Source organism: Leopardus geoffroyi, chromosome A1 (assembly GCF_018350155.1).
Source record: "Leopardus geoffroyi isolate Oge1 chromosome A1, O.geoffroyi_Oge1_pat1.0, whole genome shotgun sequence".
Classification (NCBI taxonomy): domain Eukaryota; kingdom Metazoa; phylum Chordata; class Mammalia; order Carnivora; family Felidae; genus Leopardus; species Leopardus geoffroyi.
Window position 1 is genome coordinate 70175544 of NC_059326.1, and position 26186 is coordinate 70201729.

Genomic DNA, 26186 nt, shown 5'->3' on the forward strand with positions numbered 1-26186 from the left:
CACACACATCCAGTTGGAAAAGGAAGGACCTCAAAGACTTCCTAAAAGGTCTGGGGTTCCCTCAACCACACTTTGAGAACTGACTCAAAGTGTGATCTGCTAACATGTCCTGGTTAATGTCACTGAGGATGTCTGATCATGGCTCTACTTACTGGGCAAGAACACGATTAAAAGTCATAATATTAATCGTAGGACCTCCACATCATAAAAACAAATACAACAGAGGAAGAATGTATTTCTTTCTTTCTCTGTTCTTTCTCTCTACATGAAGAAACAGACAATTTTATTTTTCTTTATTTAAAAGACAGGCAGGGGGGTGCCTGGGTGGCGCAGTCGGTTAGGCGTCCGACTTCAGCCAGGTCACGATCTCGCGGTCCGTGAGTTCGAGCCCCGCGTCAAGCTCTGGGCTGATGGCTCAGAGCCTGGAGCCTGTTTCCGATTCTGTGTCTTCCTCTCTCTCTGCCCCTCCCCCGTTCATGCTCTGTCTCTCTCTGTCCCAAAAATAAATAAAAAAAAAAACAAAAAAAAAAAACAAAAAAAAAAAACGTTGAAAAAAATAAAAGACAGGCAGGATCAACTAGCTTTCCCTTGACTGTTTCATTCTGTCCTGAGCTGAGGAGAGGCGGGCACACATGAAAAACCTTTCTGGCAGACATTGATCAAAGAGGAAATTCAGGGAACATAAGCAGACAACTGACATTTGTTCAAATTCCTAGCTTTATTTCAAAGCTTTCTGGTTCCAGATAAGTGGCTGCAAGGTGATCCTGTTTTGGCAAGAAAATTACAGAAATTGCCATGATGATCTTAGGTCAAACTTTCTGATCTCTACTGGGGGTAGGACAGGGTGGTCTTCTTTACTAATGGTGAGAAGAATCTGGACTAAGGCACTCCAGTGGAGGCAGGGAACCAGGTCTGCTCTGCCCTGGAGCCCAGTCTGGCCTCTCATGGCTTTGAGTGTCCATGGACATGGGGGAGAGGTCAGTGTTGGAGACACTGATTTAAAAGTCAGAGTGGCCGGTTAGTTCAGTTGGGCAGAGTGTGGTGCTAATAAAAGTCAGATTAAAATAGCAATAAAACCCATGAACTGGAGAAATTAATGGCTGGAAAGAATGAGAAACCTTCTGGTCAGAATACTGCACCTATTACCACAATTGTTTGAGCTCTCAGCTTCACTTCCTACCTAAATGAGTTGCTCAAGCTCTTTCCAGAGACAAGGAGGAAATCCTAGACAGGGGGATGGCGTAGCTTTCGCTGCTCTGTGTCAGCCGTCTGGAGGATTATTTTGGTCAGAGCGAAGTGTGCAGCCAGCAGCTGCCCAGAGAAAACCCTCATGTGCAGAGCACGGTCGGCCCTGAGACACTCCATGACCCAACAAGCCCACGCTCGCCAAGGCGCTCACCTCGTTGAAATGGACGTCTTGCATTCCGACATCTTCCATCATGGAGGCCTCCTCGTCTATGTTTGGGGTAATGACCCTGAAAGCTGTGCATCCTTGTCTAAACATGCCTAGAATGGAGACAGCAGGGGAGAGAGCTGGTCACTGACCCGCAATTGGATGGACCTGGAGGGCTCTCCCTGCCTGCCACGTTTCTGTGCTGAATGACACGACTGACTTTGAAACCTCTTATGTCTCAGGCTCCCATTCTCACAGGGAGCCACTGGGTGCTTTTCATCTGCTTCCTCATAGTTCACCTCACCTCCCTCAATTCTTTGCTCGTTTTAATTTTTCACCCACCTTTATTAAAATATATGTAATCCTTAAATAAACCATAAATATATGGAAACACGTATTGGATCCAATTAATAGTTAAAAAAGTAACATTAATTTGATTTGGTAAGATGGACCATGCTCAGATACCAAGAAAAATAAAGCCAAAGCCAATCAAAGCAAAACACAGGACTCAAAAAGGACTGTTTCCTTCAAGCTGTCACCTCCCCAACTCTGGCTGGGGGTAACCCAGAACTCGGATTAGAACTCCCTCTTCTCTTTCACAAAGCATTCTACCAAGATGTAAGTCAAGAGCCGCAGCCATGAGTGGAGAGCTTGTCTTAGCTGGTTCCATATCTGCTGCCCGAGGGGTAAGGAGAGGCCTTCTTTCTTCCCCAAAACAGAAGAGCAGGAGCCCGTACAGCATGAATGCTTCAGGGGCCTGTGCACTCAGATTCTCTGGGGGAGATGGTAGAAGGCTGGAGCTGGGATAAACAACCGGGATAAGGACAAAGGCCTTAAGCGATAATGGCCCATTTGGGGCCTTCACTCAACTTGGGAGTCACTGGGGAAAAGTTCTGTGTCAGTTGGACAATGCCAGCTGGGCAAAGGTGATCAAGTACAGAAAGGACCTCAAATGTCTTTGCCACTCTATTTTGAGATCACTTTACAATAAAACAAAACAGAAGTCAAAACTTGAATGGAGACCTCCCCTAATTCAGAAAAAAGAGGAGTATAGAGTATTTTGAAATCAAGTCCCGAAAGAGTAGATTGTGACGTCAGGTATTTTTCTGCGACACGATGGTCAGGATTTCGGAGCCATTCACGGGTTGTCTGAGGTCTCTGCCACTGTCCCACTGGAGACTTGCTCTTATTCTTTGGAGACAAAAGCTTCCCCTATGGCAAGCATTAATCTAGGAGCTTAAGGCTATGTTAATGTACAAAAAGCAAAACTACAGAAGCCAACCACCCAGGTTTCCAGTAGAGAATACGTTTAAATAAGCACCTCAGCTCCAGGGGGACAACTACAAGGGTGGCCCAAGTGCCTCCGGTCCTTGCACAGGAACAGATTGCCATGGAAACCGGAGAGGAAAGGAAGGGAGGGAAGGAGAGCCGAGCCTATCCATGCAGCGTTGCAAGAGAAAACCCCCACACCTCTAAGTGTCATGTGGATGGGGCAGCAGGGGCCCTGGGGGCCGGGCCCACCCTCAGGCTCACCTCCCCGGCGCCTCCTCTGGCAGGTGCTGTGGCTGTAGGGGAAGAGGGGCAGCTCCGGACGGAGGGCTATGTCTGCTTCTAAACACGAGGAAATGTGTTACCTGACAAAAGGTCTCAACAGGAAATCATGCTAGTAGCAAGAGAATATGGAGCCCTTCTTTAATTTCTTTCTCGTTTGGGCTCTGATGTAGGATAAGCCTAGACTCCCTTAAATTCCATTCCAAACAGCCAGCTGTCCCAGAAATACAGAAATTCCCTGGCCTTGGCACATGACTTTATATCATTTCTCACTTTGTAAATGTACTTCTTGTTGGCCAGATCTGGTGCTGCTGTGCTCTAGGACACAGGCATACGTGACCAGCTTTTCTAAAAACCTTGGTGTTCTTGATTTCAAACTGGAAATGAACGACTGGTGTTTAACCAAAAGAACCTGTGAACGAATTCATGGCCTGCTCATCTGGGAACAAACACATAATGCACAAATGAGCAGCACCCACACACTCCTGCCTTCTCCTCCTTCCCTGGGGAGGCGAGGTTTCTAGCCAGCAAGGCTGCCTTCCCACATAGTAAAGCCAACTGGGCCGCGGTTCCAGAAAACACTGTCAAATAATCTCCTGTTACAATTGCCATTTGATTGATAAACAATTCCAGTGGGAATCTGAAGGGAAAATAAATCTCAGCTTGAGATTGGCCAGTCAAGGACACCCAGATGCAAAGCTCATTAACTAGTTTTTTGCAAGACAGAGCCATTAGTTAAAGGTTATACAATAACATGCCATACAGTTTTGTTTTTGATATTGGCATTTCTGCTGTGCCTACCAAGCCAAGCAAATGTGAATAAAATAATGAATATAGCGTACACACACACAGACACACAGACACACAGACACACACACACACACACACACAACAAATCCAAACCTCCCACCTCCCGATCTTTCTGAACGGCTCTCACTTGTCTTGGCTGCTTTGTACAGTTCTGTATTCATTTCACAAAACACAGGAATCATTCCTTACCTTTCCGCGTGAGATATTCTGCCACCAGGGCTGTGACATGGACATAACACATCGCTGCCTACAATAAAAGACACATGCTTCAGAATCATGTCATAATGCTCACGGACAGGAATCTAATGGCTGCACGTACTTACAATAGGTCTCAAGGGAACTAGGGGTTCTAATGGCTGACATCTTACCTTTTGAAAAAGGTGGAACACTTCACATAAAATGAAATTTTGAAACAAATTGCAAATTGAGACAAATGGTAGTAAATATACTAAGTCTCATTTCTATTTTGAATTACTGAATTTTAACATGAAAGATAAAAAAAGCATTTTTTCTTATACTATTGAAAATTTCTGCACATTTCTCCTAAGGTAAAAAGAGGCCCATTTGAAGAAAAGGTGTGTGTCTTCCTAGATTCTGGGAGAAGTGCTCATATTTCAGCAGCTAATATATTTTTCTCTCAACTTAAGAAAATGTAGTAACTACTTCCCGACATAGAATTATAAACCAAAATTATAACTTAATGTTATAATTAATGTTAATGTTAGATAACATTATAAATACCTTAAAATGAAAGAAAAATAAAAATAATCTTTTGTTTTTTTTTTTTACTAAGTTGCCACAGTGTTATAAAAAAAAGAATCACAAATAGCTGTTGGAAATGAACCTGATTCTGACGCCTGAACCCCTGGTTCTTGTCAGAATGACAGAAAAATCACTCCTACCAGTAATATGTAATTCACTGTTATCACAGCTAAAATATAGTTCAGAATAAATTTATGGTCAAACAGAATGGACTTCTTGAATAATCAATACATAAAAATAGTTACATGAAACTTTCAGATGTAGAACATAATTTTACTAATTTAGACAATTAACATAAGTTTAAAAGTAAAAGCATGCTTCTTTGGTAATACTGTTGATCATACCTAAATGTCTTAGGCAGAAATCGTAAACACAGTTTTTGGGGGAACAAAGAACCTGCCATACAGCCTACTGCTTTCTTTGATTTTGCCCCTTTTACAGACGATGTCATGGAGACCCAGAGGGGTTAACAATGGACTCAATGTCACAGACTTAGTGAGAGTTGGATGTGAGATTCGGTCTGTCCCCAGGGCCTGCGCGCCTAGCTCCCTGACGCCACTCTGTCTACTTAGGGAAACGTGGCCCCTCTGTACAAGGGTAGTGCTCTCACACCTACCACATCCACAGACAACAGACCACCTCAAAAAGGAAACAGCAACGTCCTATCATTGCTTTAAGAACAGGAAAATTAAACTTCATCATAAAAGAGCTGGATTTTAGGACTAGACAGAAGTTTCGATGCAGGAGCTGAACACACTGGAATCAGCAGGCCATCTATGTGAACATAGGTGCTAAGAGCTTTCAGAAAATGCTCTCTTGTGGCAGGAACATGCCTCTACCGTGCTGTAAACTACCGAGATGCTTAGAAGACTATGAAGTATCACTTCTTTAATTACTGCGATATTTTCTTAAAATTGGTTTCTTTTCTTTTTTTTTTTAATGTTTATTTATTTTTGAGTGAGCGAGGAGGGGGCGCAGGGGTGGGGTGGGGATAGAGGATCCGAAGCAGGCTCTGCGCTGACAGCAGAAAGCCTGATGTGGGGTTTGAATTCGTGAATTGTGAAATCGTGACCTGAGCCGAAGTCAGATGCTTGACCGACTGAACCACACAGGTGCCCCGTTAAAATTGGTTTCTTCTAGTGAATGAGACATAACTAGTTTCTCCCAAAATCCCAAATCGAGAGGCTTGCAGGACTACCTCAGAGAGATCCCCATTTTTGACGTGGATCCTGGCCATGCTGTCCAGCCACGTCTTCCTGAGCTCGGGAGTGCTGGCATAGGACTTGGCCAGACTGTACTGGAGGTCTACCAGCATCTCCGGGTCATTCTCGTGCTCCTTCATTTGGGCGGTGGCCATCAGAACTGTGCGGATCCTTTTGGTCAAGTCCTTCACGTCCGAGGAGAAGGTGGTGTGCTAAAGCAAGGTGGAAGAAGGACACACGGGTTCAGCTGTGTTCTGCCTGTCCGCACACACACCAGATGATGAGGCAGTCTTGGGGGCAACCCACCTTGATGAGCCTGTCACTGTTGGCACAGTTGTTGATGATGGACAAGGACTGCTGGAATCTGGTTCCCCCGATCCCAACAACGTCTGCTATCAGCTGGCTGACAGAAATAATGACCTTAGGGACACACAAATGTGAACAGATCATTTCACCTTCAAACGACTCCCTAAACTTGGCTCTTGTCTTCAGTTAGGATGTGCAAAGTTTTGAGCACAGATCATTTCAGTGCAGGAAACAATGCCTGAGTCATCTTTTTCCCCTTCCAAGAACCATTCCAGAAGGTGACTTTGCTATCCTTAAGTATTTTGTTTGCACAGCAAAATGCTAATCAGGAGGACATAGGCACGAGAATCAGATAAGACCTTATCACTTGGATAGTTACTCGCTTTCTCTAATAAAAAGGGAGACCTTATCATTTACCCCATCAGTTACTGGTTTGAGCTTATACACACTAAATATTCAATAAGTGGACTGTCCTTTGTATTTTTTTATTAAACCATTTACATATTAACTATGCAGTGGGGGGGGGGAGCACCTGTCTTTACTGGGGTCTGTGAAGTGCTCTGCCTTTACCCAGTTATACAAAGTCAAAACGGGTGTCATCCTTATTCCCTCCTTTTCCTTCACCATCCCCTCCATTCCTTCACAATCAATCTCTAAGCACTGTGAACTCATGCTCTTCTTCTAACCTTACCATGCCTGGTCTAGGGCACCATCCTCTCTGGCCTGGATTTGACCAAGGTTTCCCCAAAGTCTCTCCAGCTGAGCCCTTGACTCCCTTGATCCATTGTCAGCTCTAGGTCCAGGCGATCCCTCCAAATATGCAATGATGTCTTCTTGACTTGCTCTCACCCGTATTCTTAATTCACCATGAGGACGTCGTCCAGCTCCCTGGATAGGCCCTTCCCCTGGTGCATCCATGGCCTGACACATGCTCACCCTCTAGACGTGCTAACCTCTGTTGGTCCTTCCCATCTTCTGAGAAGCCTCCCTGCCCCGGCCAGATGCCCCTCCCCTCCGTGGTGCACTCAAGTTCCTCTATCACGGCACTGGGGACAGTGCACCGACAATGGGGTCTGTCTTCCAGTGGACTGTAAACTCCATGAGCGCCAGGGGAGGGTTGTTTGGTTCATGGTCGTATCTGTGAATTCTAGCATGTAGTTTGCAAACAATAAGTATTTACTTAAAAAAGGAATAAACACAGAGATAGAAAAGGCACTCCTACATGAGTTTGTAGAAAAAGGGAGTCTATAAAAATACTTAAGATTTTTCCACATCTTGCACGGTTCCTAGAGCAGAGCATCTGAGATGTGTTAACTCTGGAGGGATGGTAGGTATGTCAGTAGATGGAAGACAGAAAAGAACCACTATAGACTTTCTTTCTATGTTTTTCAGCTAAGATGTTCACTATTGGGCATCCTCACGTAGATTCTAATAGATTGTGATTCAATGGAATTTCAGTCGGTCCAATACCGAGTCAATTTTCAAATGTCCCTTTACCGACAGAAACACATTCTGGGCCCAAATCTTACAATGTGGAGAATGAAACAAACCAAACCAGTGAACGTGACTTGTCAATTTTCCATTGCAAGGCCATACCTTGTTGTGCTTACACTGAGGTCTATCGGTAAGCGCGACAAAATCTTCCTGCTAAAACAGAACCCCATAGGGTACACCCGCGTTGAAAAGTGAAACTACACGCACTTGCAAATGCGTCCGGACAAAGGACTTCTTTCCAGTGTAGTCGAAGTTGTTCCTCATGAGGAAGTACAGCAGCTGGGAGGCCTCGGTTCTGATGGAGCTCAGCTTGGAGTTGCAGCACTTCAGGATCTCGTAGCACAAAGCAGCACACATGTCGGCCCTCCCTTCATAGAACGTCGAGGGAAACTGGGGGGAACAGCAGAGAGCGAGGCCCACGTGGTGATCAGTGCTCCCTTCAACCCCAGGTGCAAGGCAGACAAGTACGGTCATCGACGAGGACATCCCCCGGGGAAGCAGCTCACCTTATAAATGAATGACCTTAAGGCAGTGAAGACATTTTTCAAAGCCGTTTCAGACTGATGTTTTTGAAGAAAACACAGGTAGACGTCAAAAACTTTTTTCATGAGAGGATTATGTCCGTGGTCGGCCAGGAGCTGGTTCTTAAAACACAGAAGGACAGCTTGGTTAGTGAGACCCACTGGACACCTCAACTGGGTTGCACACAATTTTCAGACTCAAAGGTTCAATTTTCTAGGTACTAAGACAACTTATAATTTAAACAAACTCTGCCATGAATCTCTAGGAAAACACAGAATCCTCTTGTAATACAAATAAGCCTACAACAAATTCATGCTTTGTAGAGTCTGCTTTTTTTTCTTTTTTCTCTTTTAATTAAATGTTTTTAATGTTTATTTTTGAGAGAGAGAGAGAGAAAGAACACGAGCAGGGAAACGACAGAGAGAGGGAGACCAGAATCCGAAGCAGAGCTGTCAGCACAGAGCCAGACATGGGGCTTGAACCCATGAACTGTGAGATCATGACCTGAGCCGAAGTTGGACGCTTAACCGACTGAGCCATCCAGGCGCCCCTGCTTTTTTCTAATAAGGGAGGGACTAATCATAAAACTTCCTAGCATACCGTAACGTGGTTTAAAGGACAACTATTCCTCAGTACTGATTTGGCTTCTATTTATTTACTTATTTTTACCATTTACCAGCCACCAATACAGAGGTAATCTTTGTGACATCTTAATTCCAACAAAGAAGTGCCATTACAGGTTTTGGCTGATTAGTGGGCTGGAAAAAACCACTGAAGTGAGGTCCCCTAAAAGTAAGTTTGTTTTTTTCCAGGCTTCTCAGGGGACCCTGTTAAGTGATGAATAATAACCAGACAGCTTGGTAAGGTGGGAAAACATACAGGCTTTGATCAGGCCCCATTGATCATGTGCATCGATCTGCACAGGTAAACTGAGTCTTCCTCTTCCCACCTGTAAATGGCGACCCTAGAACTGACCTTGCGCAGACACTGCGAAGACGTGAGTCAAGTACAGAAAGTGTCTGACGCATCCTTGATCGGGCTCAGTAAGTGGTGCCGGCAGGATTTTAAATATCATGGATTCTACTTGACAAAGCAAAACAGCAGGGCCACAATTCATACCTCTCATCATTCTGCAAGGGCTTTTCACACCAGCAGTAAATTCATACTAATTGAACACTTTGTTCAAAACTCTCATCAACTGCTGAACACACAGGTAGATATAGATGTCACTGAGCTAGAGGCCAGCATGCAACCATTGTGCCTTAACGTATGTGACACTAAAGAGCTACATCTTCAAATACAGATAAGCCTGTCTGCACAAAGGTGTGTGTGTTTGGGACAAGTAGGCAAACGTGATGATAAAAAAATGTCAAGAGGCCAGTGTCTCAAACCAATCTTACAATTTTTCCAAATGACTGGAGATAACTTATGTCCAAGTATTTCTGTTAAATAGCCAATTATGGCTGGGGTGTTAGTTCTAAGATTGACCTCACCTTATTTGGGGAGAAAAATTTTTACTCAAGGAATAAATTTTGTTTTCATAGGTCCAGTGACTCACAGATGTACTCACAGCTGGTAGGACACCTGGAATCCACAGTGATCTTTACAACATGAAATACTGAGCACAGTACTGAATTCCATCATGTGAAAGAGAAGCAATTTAATGAGTAGAAAATATGACTTAATTAACTGAATATGATATATTCTCAACCAAGAGCAGCTGTTTACCAACTGGAAAAAAGAAAGGGTGGTTCCAGTGTTTTGGGAACTGCTCACATGGCTTGTTGCCTGTGAACGTTACTTTTCCAGGGGCCACCATCCTCCCTACTTCTGGCTGGATTAAGGTTTGCACAGATCTGGATGTGAGCTTTCCTCCTCTCAGCACTCTTTGGGGGAGGATATCCAGAAGAGATAGTGTGGACAAAAATCACCAGGAGCCTAGTCTTGCTGATGGAACTGGCCTGTCTCCAAGTTCTTCCCCCAGGAGTTAAATTTTCCTTCCTCGCACTTTCTCGTCAAGGTGTGTGTTCCTATTTTCAGGATTTAGTCTTCTTGGGTTCTGGTCTCAAAACCCAATTGCAAGAATGCAGTTAAAACTCACTCACACGAAAATATAAAAAAAATCCCTCATGTAAAGGGATAGAGGACCTCTCAACCCAGACACAACCCCATGTACCAGCTGCCATCTGCCATCTTCCAATCAATCTTCTTCTCTCCCTCTCTTGGTCTCTCTGCATGTCTGTCTCTTTTCACTAATTAGAAAGTAATATACACAAATGTAAAAAAAAAAAATGGTTGAACATTCAAAAAGGACGGGGGTTGGGAGGTGGGAAGCAAAACAGAACCACCCTTCACTTTTCCACTCAGAAGTAGCCACAGGTAGCAACAGAGCGTATCTCATGTCCACCTTTTTATCCCTATGGACTTGTCCTGAAAATAGGAGAATTTCATTCAGGAAATTAAATGAGACGTTGCAACAATATGGAGGGCACGGCTATTCTCTAGCAACAAGGTGGAGAATAGGTTGTAAATAAATCTCAGGAGCTGTCGGATATGCATGCAGGTTTGACTGTTGTAACGCGTCCTCCTTGGCAGAATGAGCCTTTAAGAGAATGAATGCTCAAAATCAGTAATTTTTAAAGATCCAGGAACAGGATAAAAACAAACTTAAACCTTGGGTACCAAAGTGAGAGGTCTAGAACCATGTTATTTAAAATAGATGTACCTTTCCTAGGCATACAGCGTTTAGTTTTATTTAGACATTGCTTTAAAAATCCAGTTTAGAGAAGAGCTGTGTCAGTTGCAAACGCTCAACAATCACTAAGGTGACCTGATTTCATGCGTTCTTGCAGACCAGGCTCACGGTTGTGTGAACCAGACCAGAAAGTTCCTAGAAGAACCCCATGATCCAAGTGCCCTCCAACATCGCATACTGATTCTCCCCATGCAGCTCAAATCAAGAAAAGGCACTACGTGGAATTGCTAAAAATACATTATCAGATTAAATCTGTAAACCCATCAAAAAGATCATCAAAGATCATTAAAGGCCAGCATTGACTTGGGGTTGTGTTAATCATAGACATTATGAAATAGCCAGAGAAGAACACTATTTTTCTGCATGTAACTACCTTGGCTTACAAAACACATCCTTTTGTGTATTAAATGAGACAACACATGTGAAAGCATCCAGCACAGGACCGGCAACTGGTAAGTGGTAATTCTCTTCTTTTTTTCTACATGAGAGATCATTCAATTACCTTGATATAACTCAGCTTAGCTTTTCTCTCTTTCTCCCTCTTTCCCTCCCCTATCACCACCTCCCTGCCATGCCTGGCTTAGTGGAGAACAAGAACTTCATCTGGTCAAATGTGCAGTGATCTTGGGCAAATCTTTTAACCTGTCTCATCTGTGAAATGAGTGATAAGAAGATCCACCAGGGCAGGCTAACGTGAAGATTAATGCTTGAGGCACAGAGTAATAATAAATAAATAAATAGCAGGAATTTCATTCAATAAATAGCAGGAAACTAACAACAACAACAACAACAACAACGTTATTATTAAGGGTTTAAGTCTTTTCAAACATTTTCTTTCCTTAAGAATATGATTTCTTGGGCCTGGGTGGCTCAGTTGGTTAAGCGTCAGACTTCCGCTGAGGTCATGACCTCACGGTTCAAGAGTTTGAGCCCCGCGTAGGGCTCTGTGCTGACAGCTCAGAGCCTGGAGCTGTTGTATCTCCCTCTCTCTGGCCCCGCACCCGCTCATGCGCTCACACTCTTTCTCTCTCTCAAAAATGGATAAACACTAAAAAAAATTAAAAAAAAAAGAATATGATTTCTTGACTATCCTTGGCAACTTATTAGATGCAGTCAATTAAGAGACTCAGTAACGATGGTGCTGTATCTGTGGAAGATGATTTTTTTCCAATTATGTCAGTTAACTCAGTATAATAATTTAATTTTTCTGATACGCTCCAAATGGTGCGTCAGCTGAGTAAATATCTGCAGAGGAAGATCCTAGTGGCTGCCGTGTCAGGGGCCTCATGAACCTGCGAATCCAGACCAGCAAGCCTGCAGTGTGGCATGGCATCCAATAATGCCGTAACATCTGCCCATCTTTCCACTTCCTAATGGGGGTGCAGAGCTTTAAACGTTTTTGCACACAGGCGTGTAGACTTCGACAGAGACCACCTCTGCACTAAAGCTCAGTCTTCTCTGTGGGTCTCAGGAGTTAGACCCTTTGTCATGGGCCCAGGAAGTCATGAACACAGGGTAGACGTTTTGGGATACTTCTTATCAATCCATGATACAGTAGGCATAACTGCCAAGTTCTAGGTAAGGAAACCAGGGTTTCCAGATGTCCAGCAGACCCAGCCGAGGCTTAGAATCTGGCTAATGGTGGAGCTGGGAGGTAAAGCCTGGTCTGTATCCGCAAAGTGGCAGATTCTTTCAAAGGCCATCCTACTTTAACCAAACAACGAGAGACAGATCGTTTTCTTCTAACCTTACAAATGAGAGATCTTAGGTCTGGAGACATGAGGTAATTTTCCCAAAGACATTCGGACAATAAATGTCACAAGCAGGGACCATCAGATGTTGTTTCTCTCTCAAGAATCGGGCAGAACCTACCTGGTGGCCAGACGCTGGAGACCTGGGAACCTTGATGAAACCTCTTCTTTAATATGAGGCAAGCGTTTTCAAGGGGGCTCAGTATGGACTGTAGGCTGTGCAGTGAAGAAACTGTCACTGTTCTCACGTGCCTGCAGACACACCTCTGCTGCATGTGCCCTTACCCCCGGCCACACAGCACCAGGCTTTCCTGCTCATTGGCACGGTGGGGCGCAGGCAGAGGGCAGAAAGCCGTGTCCCAACTACTTAAGGATTCTCAGTTAGCAGTGGTACAGGCATACCCTGGCCAACACTCACATTAAACATGTCATTGCCTATTTGGACATCAGTTTTTAACTGAAAACACTCAAAAGAAAATGGAAAGAGGTTCCAAACGTGGTTCTGGTAGAGCAGAGGCTCTCAAGTGGTAGCATTCAGGTCTCACCCCGAGACTTTCGGATTCAGCCAGTCTAGGTGAGGGCCTGAGAACCTGCCTTTCTAACATGCTCCCAGGGTTTCCAGCTGCTGCCACCCAGGGGACCACACTCTGAGAGCCACAGGAGTGGAGGCTCTGTGTAATAAGACACTGCTGTCCTCACACATATTCGATGAGAGTCCGCATTTCCTGGTCTCTCATCTGGGTTCCTAGTAATGACATTTCGTAGGGACACGAGTGGTGTGGCTGCTAAGAAGAATAAAGGTATATTATAATAAAGTGACATGATATCAGGGCAACTATTTTTATCCTAATAAAGTAATGCGCTTTATGAGAAGCAGAGATAAGTAAAGCAGAGAATGACTCTGGCTGCATTTTCCAAATATCCTTGGAAACAAACACACTGTTTTGGTATTCGTGGCATATTAACACTAATTCAATTTCCTCCTTCCACGGTAGAAATGGAAGAAATCGTTTAGCAAGACTAGGAAGTGTTAAGTTCCTAAAATCAAGCGAGTGGCTTGAGAGACCATCTCTACCTACTTGACCTTTACTTGCTAAAACCTAAAAATAAGACAAACACCACCTTTTATTGTCTATCCTTGAAAAGTTTCTATCACTGAAGTTACTGACAGATTTTTAAAAATTGTAAAAGGTGAATGCGTGTATACTTATTTTAACTGCCGCTACATTTGGATATGTTCAAAGGTGGTAGGGGTGGCAATGTCTGATCAGGTTCCCATATTATCACCCTTGAGGGCACAGCAAACCGTGTTCCCCAGATGGATGCTTTCTTCTGGCCAAGAGGTAACCACCTCCAGGAACTGGTTCCGTCACACCCTGACTGGTAAGCTTAATTTTATTTCAGGGAATTCGAGTCATTAGCTACGGAATGGTTTCATTAAGGGATTTTAAGGATTTATGGTTTCTTGACAGGGGCAAAAACAGTCGCTGAGAAAAAATACAATATAGGAAGCTCTTGCTGGTTCAATTAAACACGCACAATGAATTTACAAGGTAAAAGCTCTGACCACGAACAGCTGTTCAATACCAACCTTAAACGCCAGTGTAAACAGAGACAGAGTGTCCAGAGCCGTAAGGCACACCTCCGTAGCAATGTTGGCTTCAAGTAGGGACTGGTGAAGGACGTCAGCGTCTGAGTGGCCATAGCCTGCGTGAATTACAACACGAGGTTACTGCCGGGGGCTGCAGACAGAGAGGGCGGTGGCCCGATACAATCACGCAGTCAACTTTTGATTATTTAGGGAAGGCTTCCTTTGGGGCTTTGTCTCCCTGTTTGCCTTTTTCATCGGTGGTGGGGCAGGGGATAGGTAATTAATAATGCGTCTGTTGGGTTATGACTCTTTACAATTCTGGAAGGGAAAGAATGGCAGCAACCATTTATTTTGCATTGGCCACGTGCCAGCAATCATTCTATGAACTTTACATGTATTCGGCCATTTAATCCCTCAACGGCCCTATGAAGTATGTACATTATTAAACCCTTTCTGCAGGTAAGGAGACAGAGGCACAGGAAGGCTAAACAGCTTGCCTTAAGTCGCACAGTTAGCCCACAGTGGGCACCAATCCACCGAATACTTGGCTGAGCTGCTGGGACGGGAGGGGCAGTGAAGGAGGCTGAGGCTTCCCAAGCTTCCCACATGGACACAGGCAGCAGAGGAGCACAGGGGTTAAGAAAATGAGCCCAGGGTCAGCCTGGTGGTCCCTGAATCCAGCTCAGCCACGTGCTAGCTGTGTGACCGTGGGCAAGTTATTCGGCCTCTTTATACCTCTGTGTCCTGGCCTGTAGAACGGGGACAATAATAGTATCTACCTCAAAGGGTTGCAGTGAGCATTAAGTTGGTTACAATTTGTGAAATTCTTAGAATAGTGCCCGGCGCATGGTGAATGCTACGTAAGTGCTGAATCGCTAAGGTGAAGAACTAGGCATGATAATCAAGAGTTGACTGCACTGCTAATAGTATTCTACTTGCTTTATCAAAAAGCACGAAAGCCAGTATGTCTGAAGGAAACGTTTAAGAAAAGGAAAGGACTTGAAGAATCCTAATTTAAATACAAACTGATATCTACTATACATGGCTATAAACTTCAATTTAGTACTGACATAAATGTAGCTCGACATACAATTTGAGATATTACATTATGAAATGATATGCATTAGCAGAAATACATACAGGGGTGCAAAGATGTTACAGGACTGATCTAGATGACAAAGAAAGATGGCACGATAATAAAACGTCATGTAATGTCTTTCTCTAAGGAGCATAAGCAAATCAACACTTACTATGTAGGTAATTTTCTTTATACTCCAGAGAGGAGGACATTTTGTATACAGATCAGGAAAATGAAGTGCGGAAAACCTAGAGAATTTTCTTGAGGCCGTTAATGGGGGGAAAAAAACCCCAGAAACTGCACCCTAAATTCCTGATCCAGGTCACCATATCATAGTACCTGTTACTAGGATAAAGTAAAGTAACTAGCACGATGTTACTCTCGCTTGAGCAAATGTCAGAGTTACAGAATGATTTTTAAAAGACTACAAAACAGACTTTCCAAGTTACTGAGAAAGATGGATATATTTTGGTAATAAGGTCAGCCAAGGCATCACCCCATTTGGCATGGTTTGTTTGGTAAGATACAGAGATGATGAAAGAGGAAAATGGACTGTTAATTATTGTTAAAGTGATCATAAAATGGGGCAAGAGGGGAAAAAATAAATACAGCACCTTTTGTTAGATCAACCAAAATTATCACAGGTCACAAAGACTCTTTGTTGAGGGCTGCCGTTTACCCCTACTGATAGTTAATGATCTGGGTTAAATTGTCCCAAGAACTGGCTTTGGTGATTACTTTAATTTTTTTCTTGGCACAGAACTGACGTTTTCTTTTTCTAGGTAACTTCTTGGCTACGTGTATGCAGATGCGATTGCCTACACGCTCAAGGATTTCCATTGTGTTTACTTTCAGCTGGAGGTCTAGACCAATCCAGGACTGAAATTTGGCCATGTGCTGTCTTTAAAACATATAATCAATGGCCATGCTAGTTAAGTTTTTATATAATTACGTATCCATGTATGGAAACATGACAATGACAAATTTCTCTAAACTCTTACACCATCCATGAATCTTGACCTTGTCTATCTGATCTCCTTAAGGGGGACAGTCAGAGTCATATGGAGCCTGTCTGCCTGTGTCTGAATTATCTAAGAATAAAAGAAATGATCTTTTTAAGCCACAGTTGGTTATAATTTTGCTTTTTGTTAAGCCCTCATCTCAAAACAGAGGATTATTGGAAGGGTTGTGGGAGGGGGGCTGGGCTAAATGGGTAAGGGGCATTAAGGAATCTACTCCTGAAATCATTGTTGCACTATATGCTAACTAACTTGGATGTAAATTAAAAAAAGAAAAAAGAAAAAACATCAGCAGGATTCCTGAGCTGGTGTTATTAAAAAGTCCCTAAAAGTAAGGGGCAGCATGGAGAGGTTATGTAAGTGGTAGACACTGCAGGGACAGTTTACTGAGAGATGCTCCGGTGGAGAAGGCTTGTCTCAACACCTGGAACAAAGCCGTGCACGAGGGAAGGCTTTAGTCAGCGGTCACCATAGGAAATGAACTGACTTGGTATATCCAAAAAGTGATCGTAAGAGAAAAAGCAAGTTCTTAAGGTATTGGTCAGCAACTCACTGAAGCTGATTAAGTGGATTCTGACCCCAGCAAGCAAGAAGTGCTGTGTTAACCAACCCTACTGATTTTCCCTAGGGGACAGCGCTCGGGGCACTGACTGTCTTCGGCCAGGCTGGTCAGGGAGAGGAGGACTTCCTCCCTTCCCCAGTGTGCCATCTTTGGCATGCACATCATGGACTGCTCTTTTTTTTTTTTTTTTTTAATATTTTTTTAACGTTTATTTATTTTTGAAACAGAGAGAGACAGAGCATGAACGGGGGAGGGTCAGAGAGAGAGGGAGACACAGAATCTGAAACAGACTCCAGGCTCCGAGCTATCAGCACAGAGCCTGATGCGGGGCTTGAACTCACGGACCGTGAGATCATGACCTGAGCTGAAGTCGGACGCTTAACCGACTGAGCCACCCAGGCGCCCCATGGACTGCTCTTATTTACACACTCTTTGTTCTGATGTCACTCTATGATAAAGGATTTATTCTAGAATCCCCAAATCTTTTAAACACTCAGAGGCCAGGGATGAGATTTCTTCCCCTATCTAATGTCATCTGCTCTGTTAGACTTAATTAACCTTGCTCTGTTTAATAAACTGTTACTAGAACAGCTTGACTGAATAATGCTGACCACATCTGTAAACTGTCTCCCCCTCTCCACTGCCATGACATCAGAGGTGATGTGGTGGGAGGGACACAGCTACATGCCTTTTCCAAACATGAGAGGACATTCGAGCTTGAAGAAGTCAGATACGTATTCTCATAGGGGGCACTTTCTTTTCAACAGCTGCCCTTACCCTTTATGAAACCAGAATTCTTGTTTTTATCGTTAATTTTTTTCCCTCTGGCCCATATAATATAAATCCAAAAAACAATACATTTTATGAGAAAAATGTAAATACTACTAAATGACAAGGAATCTTCTTGCTAAAAGAAGTCCCCAAATGTTCACAAGAGACTCTAAAATACAGAGAACAAGCTGAGGGTTGCTGGAGGGGTTGCGGGTAGGGGGATGGTCTAAATGGGTAAGGGGCATTAAAGAAGACACTTGGGAGGAGCACTTTGTGTTATACACAGGGGATGAATCACTGGAATCTACTCCTGAAATCATTTTGCACTATTTGCTAACTTAGATGTAAATTTAAAAATAAATTAACTAATTAATTAAGAGAAAAAAGAAGTCCCCAAATGTTGAAGAGCCAGTCTCCCAGGTATATTAACTCATGGTCTCCAGCGTTTACTAACTGCACGTATTTTTGCAATGTATCAGGTGGACCAACCCCTACATCATCTATTGTTCATCTCCATCCCATTTTTACTGCTAAAAAGGTTTTCCTCACAAATGAGCAGAGAGGAAACAGTAGAAATAAGGAATAATATTCCCAGGCAAAACTTACGTGATCTTGCTGTCTGTCCTCTGATTCACACACACACACACACACAAAAACAAATATGCTCAAAATGATTTGTGGAATGAGTCTAAAATCTCAGTTTATACTCGAGGAAATGGTTATGCCATCTGCTCTCTCTGACCAATGCCTCAACCTAATGTTGAGCAGTGTCTGAAAATAGTACCTGTTATGGGATTTACATCTCAAACTGGGAAAACACTTGGTTTATGCATACATTTTAATTTAAAGTCCTTTTTAAGGGTATTAAAAACATAAACATGACTGACTTTGAACAGGCATTTTGCCAGACTTTGAGTTCTGAAACCCCATCAACTACAAGAAGTACCAATGACTGACTGCCATATTAGATGTACTAGGTAAGATACAGGTGTAAGATAGGTCTGTTATAACTCAAAGATATACCCTGATATTATAAATGCTAGAAAATGTGCAAAAATGTATTTCTCAATCAAGGAACCTGTCTCAGAATCAAAAATAGTGGCTTTATAAACAAACATTTCATTTACTATCTTGAGTATATATATACACCTTCAAAGCATCCAAGTCCATTTTTACCTATTTTAAAAAATATATTGCCAGGCTTAAAACCTTTTGAAAAATATTAATTTTACTTCAGAGGATATATGCATTCTCTGTATTTTTCCTATTAATTCAATATTATATCAAGGAACTTTATCACTGATACTCATTTTCTTACTTGTACTTTATAGACATCAAAGAATTCCAGAGTTAGATGGGGTCTTACAAACCCACTCGTCCAACTCCTCACCTTCTCTTGTGATGTTTAAGTGACCTGGACAATACCCCCAGTGGGTCTTCATCCAGTCTCTGTTTTCACACCTCCAGCTCCAAGTGCCCACGCTGGCTAATGGGCAGTTCAGTTAGAAAATGCTTTTGCACAATGACCTGAAATCTAATTCTCTGCAACTTACTCCATGACCTTGAACTCTCTCTTATACTGGATTATATGAAACACAGGTTTTCTTGAAGTGTTTCTACCTCTTGCTGGCTTTCCCCCCCCATACCAGTGGGAAATATGAATTCTCATACAAATAGATTAAATATATTCCTAGGGCAACATACAACATCAAAGTAAATGCAAGGTGTTATTTTATATGTTTTGCACATGCATTACCTATTTGCAAACGTGTTTCACTTAGCTTCCCTCTCATAGCTTGGCTTATGTAAAATACTCTATATGCAGCTATCACTCTCAATATACCATTTGACACAAATATCTTCTGTTGACACACAATGGAGGTACTTTACAATAAAAAGGTCAATGTGTTAATGTTATACGCATTTACTTTTCATGTACCTGGGTAATGACTCAAAGTTAATGAACCTCTCTGTATCTTTTGAGTGGTTTTTTTTTTTGAAATAGTTAAAGACTATTTTGAGCACAGTAGGATTTGTAATTTTCATTGTTTCCTATCAAAATACAAGAGTAAGAACCTGCCACGGTGACATGTGTACTGCATATGGTGTCCTTTCCCACGTCCTACATGGATGTGCTAATGGGGGCATGAAAGTTGGCCTCCATTGAATTAAATTTCCTGTGGTCTTCTGCTGCTCCCTGCTGGTCAAGCTGAGGCCTGGCAAAGCCTTTCCTACTCAAAGAAAAAGGCAAAACAAAAAATGCAGGTGGTGTATGGGGGACTCCTTCTATTTTTATTCTTTTCTAAAATAAATTCATTTTAGACTCTGGCACCCTACAAATCTCTCACATACTGGATCTATGTCATATATTGGATGGTCCAACAGAAGGTACTGTATTCATTGTTAAAGAAGAATTTTTTAGGAAGACGTATATACCTACAGACTTCCCACAGAACACCCAGGTACAGGTGTGAAAATAATCATGTATGTATATATACATATACATGCTCACACACATACACATGTATACATATAGCACATACTTCTCTGTGGCTTCTGGGCAAACTGACAATTTGGAGCTCAAAAAGCTAACAGAGGGAAAGGCTGACACCACCCAAATACATCATCAGATTTAGAGATGTAAATGAAGACTGAGTTCTTGAAGAAGATACAAGGACTGTGAGACACCAGAACCAATTTGGGATGAGCAGGAATTGTAGGAACACAGGAGAAGGCTCAAAGAATCAGTTACACACTGTTTATTGGGAAGGCAGAAGGAGAAGCTCTGATGGAGGATGGTGTCACTGAAAACTGACTGAAGCAGAAACTATGGGAAGAAAGAGGAGAGAGGCAGGAAGGACGGGCTCTCCGTGGGTAGCAGGAAGAGAGGATGGGTATCAACCACGTTAGCAATATGGTCCTTGGCTGCAAAACACAGCCAGCTGTCTCTCCCCTCCAATTCAAGCCACCATTGCAAAATCTGTTTGCAGTGGGAGAAGCTGCCGTAGTTCTTAGTGGATTAAGGTTATTTATTCATGTGCCGATCATTCACTTGACTTTTGTTTTCTGTGTTTCCTGAATGATTCTTTGGAGGCGGGGACTTGGTCTGTTGATTTATTTTTTAAAGTGCTTTAAAGTTTAAGTATTTATTTCAACTGATGGCGAGGTAGTCCCTGTGTTATAATCTGCACAAAGGCAGTGTAGCAACTTCTGCAGAACAATGGGAATTTAATTTCTGTTTGCTAAATGGGAAATGAAAATGAAAAACAACAAAATTTTTTGTTTTGTTTGTTTCAACCCCTTGCCTACAGAGCTAGGAAAAGCCCTAACAGACAAGAGGTGAAAAAATGAAGTGCTGTGGCCTTAGATGTGTTACTAATATACGTCCTGCAGCTGAGTATAGGACTCAGAACTAGCTCTTGAAAGCTACCAATTCAGTGTGTGGCAGGCAAACATAATACGGATCTATATTAAGCTTAGAATTTTATAGAGAGTCTATGCCCATTGCATTTAACTTCGCTGGGGTGGAAGAAGGGACAGCTGTTATATATTTCGATTCCTTGGCCTTCTTACTCTGAACTACTACTAACTTAAAGTATTGAGAATATTGTCTTTACTATTAGCCTATATTAAGAAAGAGGTATGAAGATCACAATGAGTGCAATTCCTATGATTAGAAATGATGAGAAGATATTAATTAATAACTACATTAAAGACATGGGATGAGAACAAATAATTGTCTAGATTAAACAACTAGCTACATTATAACTGGAGAAAAGATGAAACAATTCAGAGAACATGTCACTAACAGAAATGGTATTTATTATAAATGATCGCCATTAGTTTTTAAAATACTGCATGGCTGATATTCTTTTAGGTTTTCTGCTTTGAGAAACCCTTAGAAAGATGAAACATGTACATGTTTCTAGAACTAGTACATGACCCCATGTCCCCTCTGGTGATTTGAAAAAAGTAAATTAAAACTATGCTCCCCCTTTTTGGTAGAATCTCTACTGTGAAGTTAGAAAGCCCCAAAGTTAGGAAGGCAAGATGAACGAAAAGGTCTCAGTTTGCAAGTGAAGCGGCCTCATAAGCAGACTCCAACCTGATTAAATCTTACCATTGTCTACAGAAATTCCAAGCACACTTGATATCTTTCTCACACTGAAAACACAGAAAAAGTCACTTTGTTATTGGCTTTTCCACACCCTCACAAATTGATTCATGGGCTTTATGTTTTCACAGCAGTTTAAGGATTAACATACATTCAAAGCTGGAATGTCAGAATGTGGACACGTGATCAGTTACATGCATGGGCTCAGAAGAGTGAAAGGGACCTGTTCCAGATGTCCTCAGGACTTCCAGAGGGAAAATGCAAGTATTAAGTTAAAAATATCAAGAGAATGTTTGGCTGTCAAACCTGCCAAATTTTATGTTAAAAAATACTGAACGGAGGGGTTGGGACACTTTCAGGTCTAATGCCGTAGCTGACCACGTTCCACATTATGTCACTCTCCTCCAAAGAAGGGGATTTCGCCATGAACTCTTCATCCCACTTGCTCTGAGCTGGAAGAAAAGTCAGGTTGGTGATGTGGCGCAGTGCGGCCTGGGGCTCTCCCCTCTGAGGTGTCACATGAGATGGCTGGCTGTTACGATGGCATGTCATGGGACTTACTGTGGTTAAAAGTGAGAGAGTTATCCAGGCTGCCCAGCTGCTGCAATCTGGCATGCATCATTCCTGTTCTGTTACGGGAAACAGGCAATGTCTGAGACTTTCGATCATGAACTATGGGTCCCAACCCCTCCTGGTTCCTGCAACATGAGTGAAATGGGATAGAAGCAAAAGTTAGACTTGTTACACTGCAGCAGGACGAGGAGGGTTAGTGAGGCCAGGACACAGCACAAGGGACGGCCACACGCCAGCCACGTGCAGCGCAGCCTTCTGGGGCCAGAGGAGCCAGAGACGCACACACAGGCCTCAGCTCTAAAAGGGTTCACAGCAAAGCACCTGACGACAAAGAAGCAAAAACCAAGCTGAAGCGGGGAACTTTCCAGTTCTAGAAAGTACTTTAGAGATGCTGCTTTTAAAAAATTTGAGCATCTGTCTGAGGTGGTGCTAAAGATTAGCGTTCTGACAACTGCCAAACACCACGAACCTTTTCGGGTTAAATAGGTTATTAAAGAGCAAAAAAAAAAAAAAAAAATTCTTTAATGAAAATAATGCATTGGAAGAAGCAGAGAACAAACATGCAATGAGAAGGATTATATGAGGCGGTTTTAACACCTTTATTCTTACCCAGGCAGGAAGGAGAAGAGCCACACACTTTGTTAAACTTGTCAGCAGTCAAGTAAAGAAAATAGAAAAGTGATCTGGGTTAGCAATCAAACAGCTAAACTTCCTACTGTGTACTATCACCAGAGCAGATGAAAAATGAGACCCGTGCTGGAATGACACCTGTCGCCCATCCCGTTGCCAACGGTCTCCCTCCCTGTGTTATTGTGTGGAGTAGGACAGGGCATGCACGGAGCGTCATCGGGCAACATGCTGCTGGGTGATTTCAGACTGACGTGATGAGAAGGCACAGTAGTCATCAGACCGGACTGCCACGGAGAGCAGACACCGAGAGCGTTTACACTACTGCTCAGGACCTTTTTCACGTGTAGCAGAGACCACGGCAAAATTTTCCATACGGCAGGGCACACAGCTCGCCACAGGGTACGTAACAAGTAACACTACCTTCCACTCCTGCCTTCCTATGCCCATCTGGTTTTAGGATAGTCCGAGGAAGCATACTTCTATATGCAAATATATACAGGGTGCTTATAAAGTCAGAAGACCTTTTTTTTTTTTCTTTTCTTAATTAAATTTACAGCTATTACAAGTTAACAGTTTCACAAAACCCAATTCTAAAATATTTTGTTGGGACAGAAATCTTCAGCTTCCCACATTCACCATGTTCAGTTCTGTGGCATTTCATCCTATTTTGCACAACACTCTCCAAATGCCATCTTGTGATGTAGGTGACAGTTACTTCAAGGAGGCTGTGAAGCTTGCTGGGCACAGTGCCAGCAATATATGTGTCTGCCCATTTTCACGGGACAAAGTCAAAGCGAATAAAATCAAGGTGGGAGGCATTACTGTATAAGGTCACCTTGTATATACTTGCTTTTGGTACTCAAAAGTGCAAATGTAAAAATTACTGTTACGATAAAAAATAACAGCTAAAATTAGAGAACTTGTAAGTGCCGCTGCATTTCAGTTAAAAATAAAAAATATTAATAGGATAAAAGAATAAAATATGCTAAGTTTTCTTTAAAAAAAAACCACAACCTTTCAATGAACATAAAACATAATTCTGGACATTTCTCAAATATCCCAAGAAAAGAACAATGTTAACATAAAAAGTAAAATCTTCACATTCAAACAGTTCTTAAAAATCTCTTTCCCATTTCATTGCTGTAAAACAGAATCATAGATAAGAGAAAAAACCCTCAATTACTACTAAATTTTAAAGTTTTTCTTACAATGTAAATATGTTTACTTTAAATCAACTGCTAAAAACAGTAACAACAGAAAAATAGGATACTTAGACCAAGACCCCATAGATACATTATCACGGAATACGCAACACAGACAAAAACAAATACAGACACACTGAGAGCGGGTATAGGGCGGGAGTAAGAACTTGGTAATGACAAGATGTGCTCTGAGGAAATGCTTCCAAGAAGGACCTGCGTGGCTGTCCCTGAGCAGAGTTTCCAGCTCTCCTCGAGTTCAGGATGGATCTGAGAGTATGGTGTGGGGCAGGGCAATGAGGATGTATGATACTCAGCAAAGAGCCCCGGCCGGACAATAGTAGAGCATGGTCAGCTTAGTTGGAGAAAAAAATTTTAGAGATGGTTTTTGTGGAAGTCTAAACAAATCTGAGATGGACTGAAAACACTCTTTCATTAAGAAAAAAAGGCGGGGCGCACCTGGGTGGCTCAGTCACGTAAGTGTCTGACTTCGGTTTATGTTATGATCTCGTGGTTCATGAGTTCGAGCCCCGCGTCGGGCTCTGTGCTGACAGCTCGGAGCCTGGAGCCTGCTTCCGATTCTGTGTTTCCCTCTCTCTCTGCCCCTCCCCTGCTTGCACTCTGTCTCTCTCTCTCAAAAATAAAGAATAAGCATTTAATAAAATTTTTAAAAAAGGGAGTGGTTATATGAGAAATTAACATCTTTGTAGTCGGGAGAAGGAATGGTAAAAAATGACCTTTGAAAGTCAAACAGGGAAAGGGAAACCACTGAAGAAGAAGAAAAGAGCAAGGAGACACACCAGGAGGGGCTGGGAGAAGAGAAAGGGGACATGGAAGGAAGAGAACATGGCGGGGGTGGGGGGTAGAACTTGGAAGGAAGTGTACGAGAGCAGCAGCAGGCCATGAAGGGAAATCCTTCCAAGAGATGTGCATGAGGCAAAATGAGACAGAAGGAGTGTGGGAATGTAGGCGGAAGATGCTACCAGATTTGATGGCAGCAATCCAAAGACATCACGGCTGTTTATGAGAATTCCAACTGCCAATCATCACAGATGACGATTCCCACACATTCAGATCCAAGTGACACGGAGAATGATACACAGTTCAGACCAAACCCCCACAGTACCTGGCTATGTATCGCTTCCCCATGTACTGGAACTGGTGCAAGCAGACTCTGCAGACGGGATGAAAGATTATTAGGAAAACGGGAAAATAACTGTCGTCAATACGTTGTTTTAGTTAAACCCATCGGGGGCGCCTGGGTGGCTCAGTCAGTTAAGCGTCTCACTTCAGCTCAGGTCATGATCTCACAGCTCGTGAGTTCGAGCCCCGCATCGGGCTCTGTGCTGACAGCTTAGAGCCTGGAGCCTGCTTCAAATTCTATGTCTCCCTCTCTCTCTGCTCCTCCCCTGCTCATGCTCTGTCTCTCCTTCAAAAATAAATAAAAACATCTAAAAAAAAAATTAAAAAAAAAACCCATCAACAAGAACATTTACTAAACTCTTACACCTACCACTAGCCTCTTGCTTCTGGGGCTCAGAAATTCTCAGGAAGGTCCCTCTCACCCAGAGATGGTTACTAACCTACCCTTGTTGTGCTGCTGTCGGTACTGTGCTGCATGGTCAGAGCCACAGACAGGCTGGGACTAACAGGGCTGTCCATAGACTCAGGGTCTGGACGCAGACTCAGGCAGTTTGCCATAGAAATCACAACGGAGGGGCGCCTGGGGGGGGCTCAGTCACTTAAGCGTCCGACTTCGGCTCAGGTCATGATCTCTCACTTCATGGGTTCACGCCCTACATCAGGCTCTGTGCTGACAGCTCGGAGCCTGGAGCCTGCTTCGGATTCTGTGTCTCCCTCTCCCTCTGCCCCTCCCCCGCTCATGCTCTGTCTCTGTATCTCTCTCAAAAATAAATAAACATTGAAAAAAATTAAAAAAAAAAAAAAAAAAGAAATCAGGATGGAAAACCTAGACACTGGTGCACTCTTCTAAACTGTGTATTTGTCTTCTGAGTAAGGAGCTCCCTCTTTTGGCTTTTGTAAATGGACTAGTCCCTTACAGACACCCAGTATCCAGTTTTTTGGTTTGTTGTAATATATCCA

The 26186-nt window shown here is 42.8% G+C and overlaps 1 protein-coding gene across 25 annotated transcripts in view; it reads right to left on the reverse strand.

Moving 5' to 3' along the window:
- DOCK9 (dedicator of cytokinesis 9) overlaps window positions 1-26186 on the reverse strand; it is a 291057-nt gene that overhangs the window by 27019 nt on the left and 237852 nt on the right. For 8 of the 25 annotated variants that reach the window (XM_045444687.1, XM_045444717.1, XM_045444678.1 and 5 more), the window contains exons 37-46: window positions 25210-25257; window positions 22243-22379; window positions 14138-14253; window positions 8025-8162; window positions 7726-7908; window positions 6025-6138; window positions 5715-5930; window positions 3944-4001; window positions 2927-3004; window positions 1400-1506 (exon numbers count right to left, since the gene is read on the reverse strand). In XM_045444687.1, the coding sequence (XP_045300643.1) occupies window positions 1400-1506; window positions 2927-3004; window positions 3944-4001; window positions 5715-5930; window positions 6025-6138; window positions 7726-7908; window positions 8025-8162; window positions 14138-14253; window positions 22243-22379; window positions 25210-25257 (1195 nt within the window). Of the gene's footprint in view, window positions 1-1399; window positions 1507-2926; window positions 3005-3943; window positions 4002-5714; window positions 5931-6024; window positions 6139-7725; window positions 7909-8024; window positions 8163-14137; window positions 14254-21687; window positions 21732-22242; window positions 22380-25209; window positions 25258-26186 lie in introns of all 25 variants that reach the window. The other 17 variants (XM_045444882.1, XM_045444839.1, XM_045444875.1 and 14 more) reach the window with 5 other exon arrangements.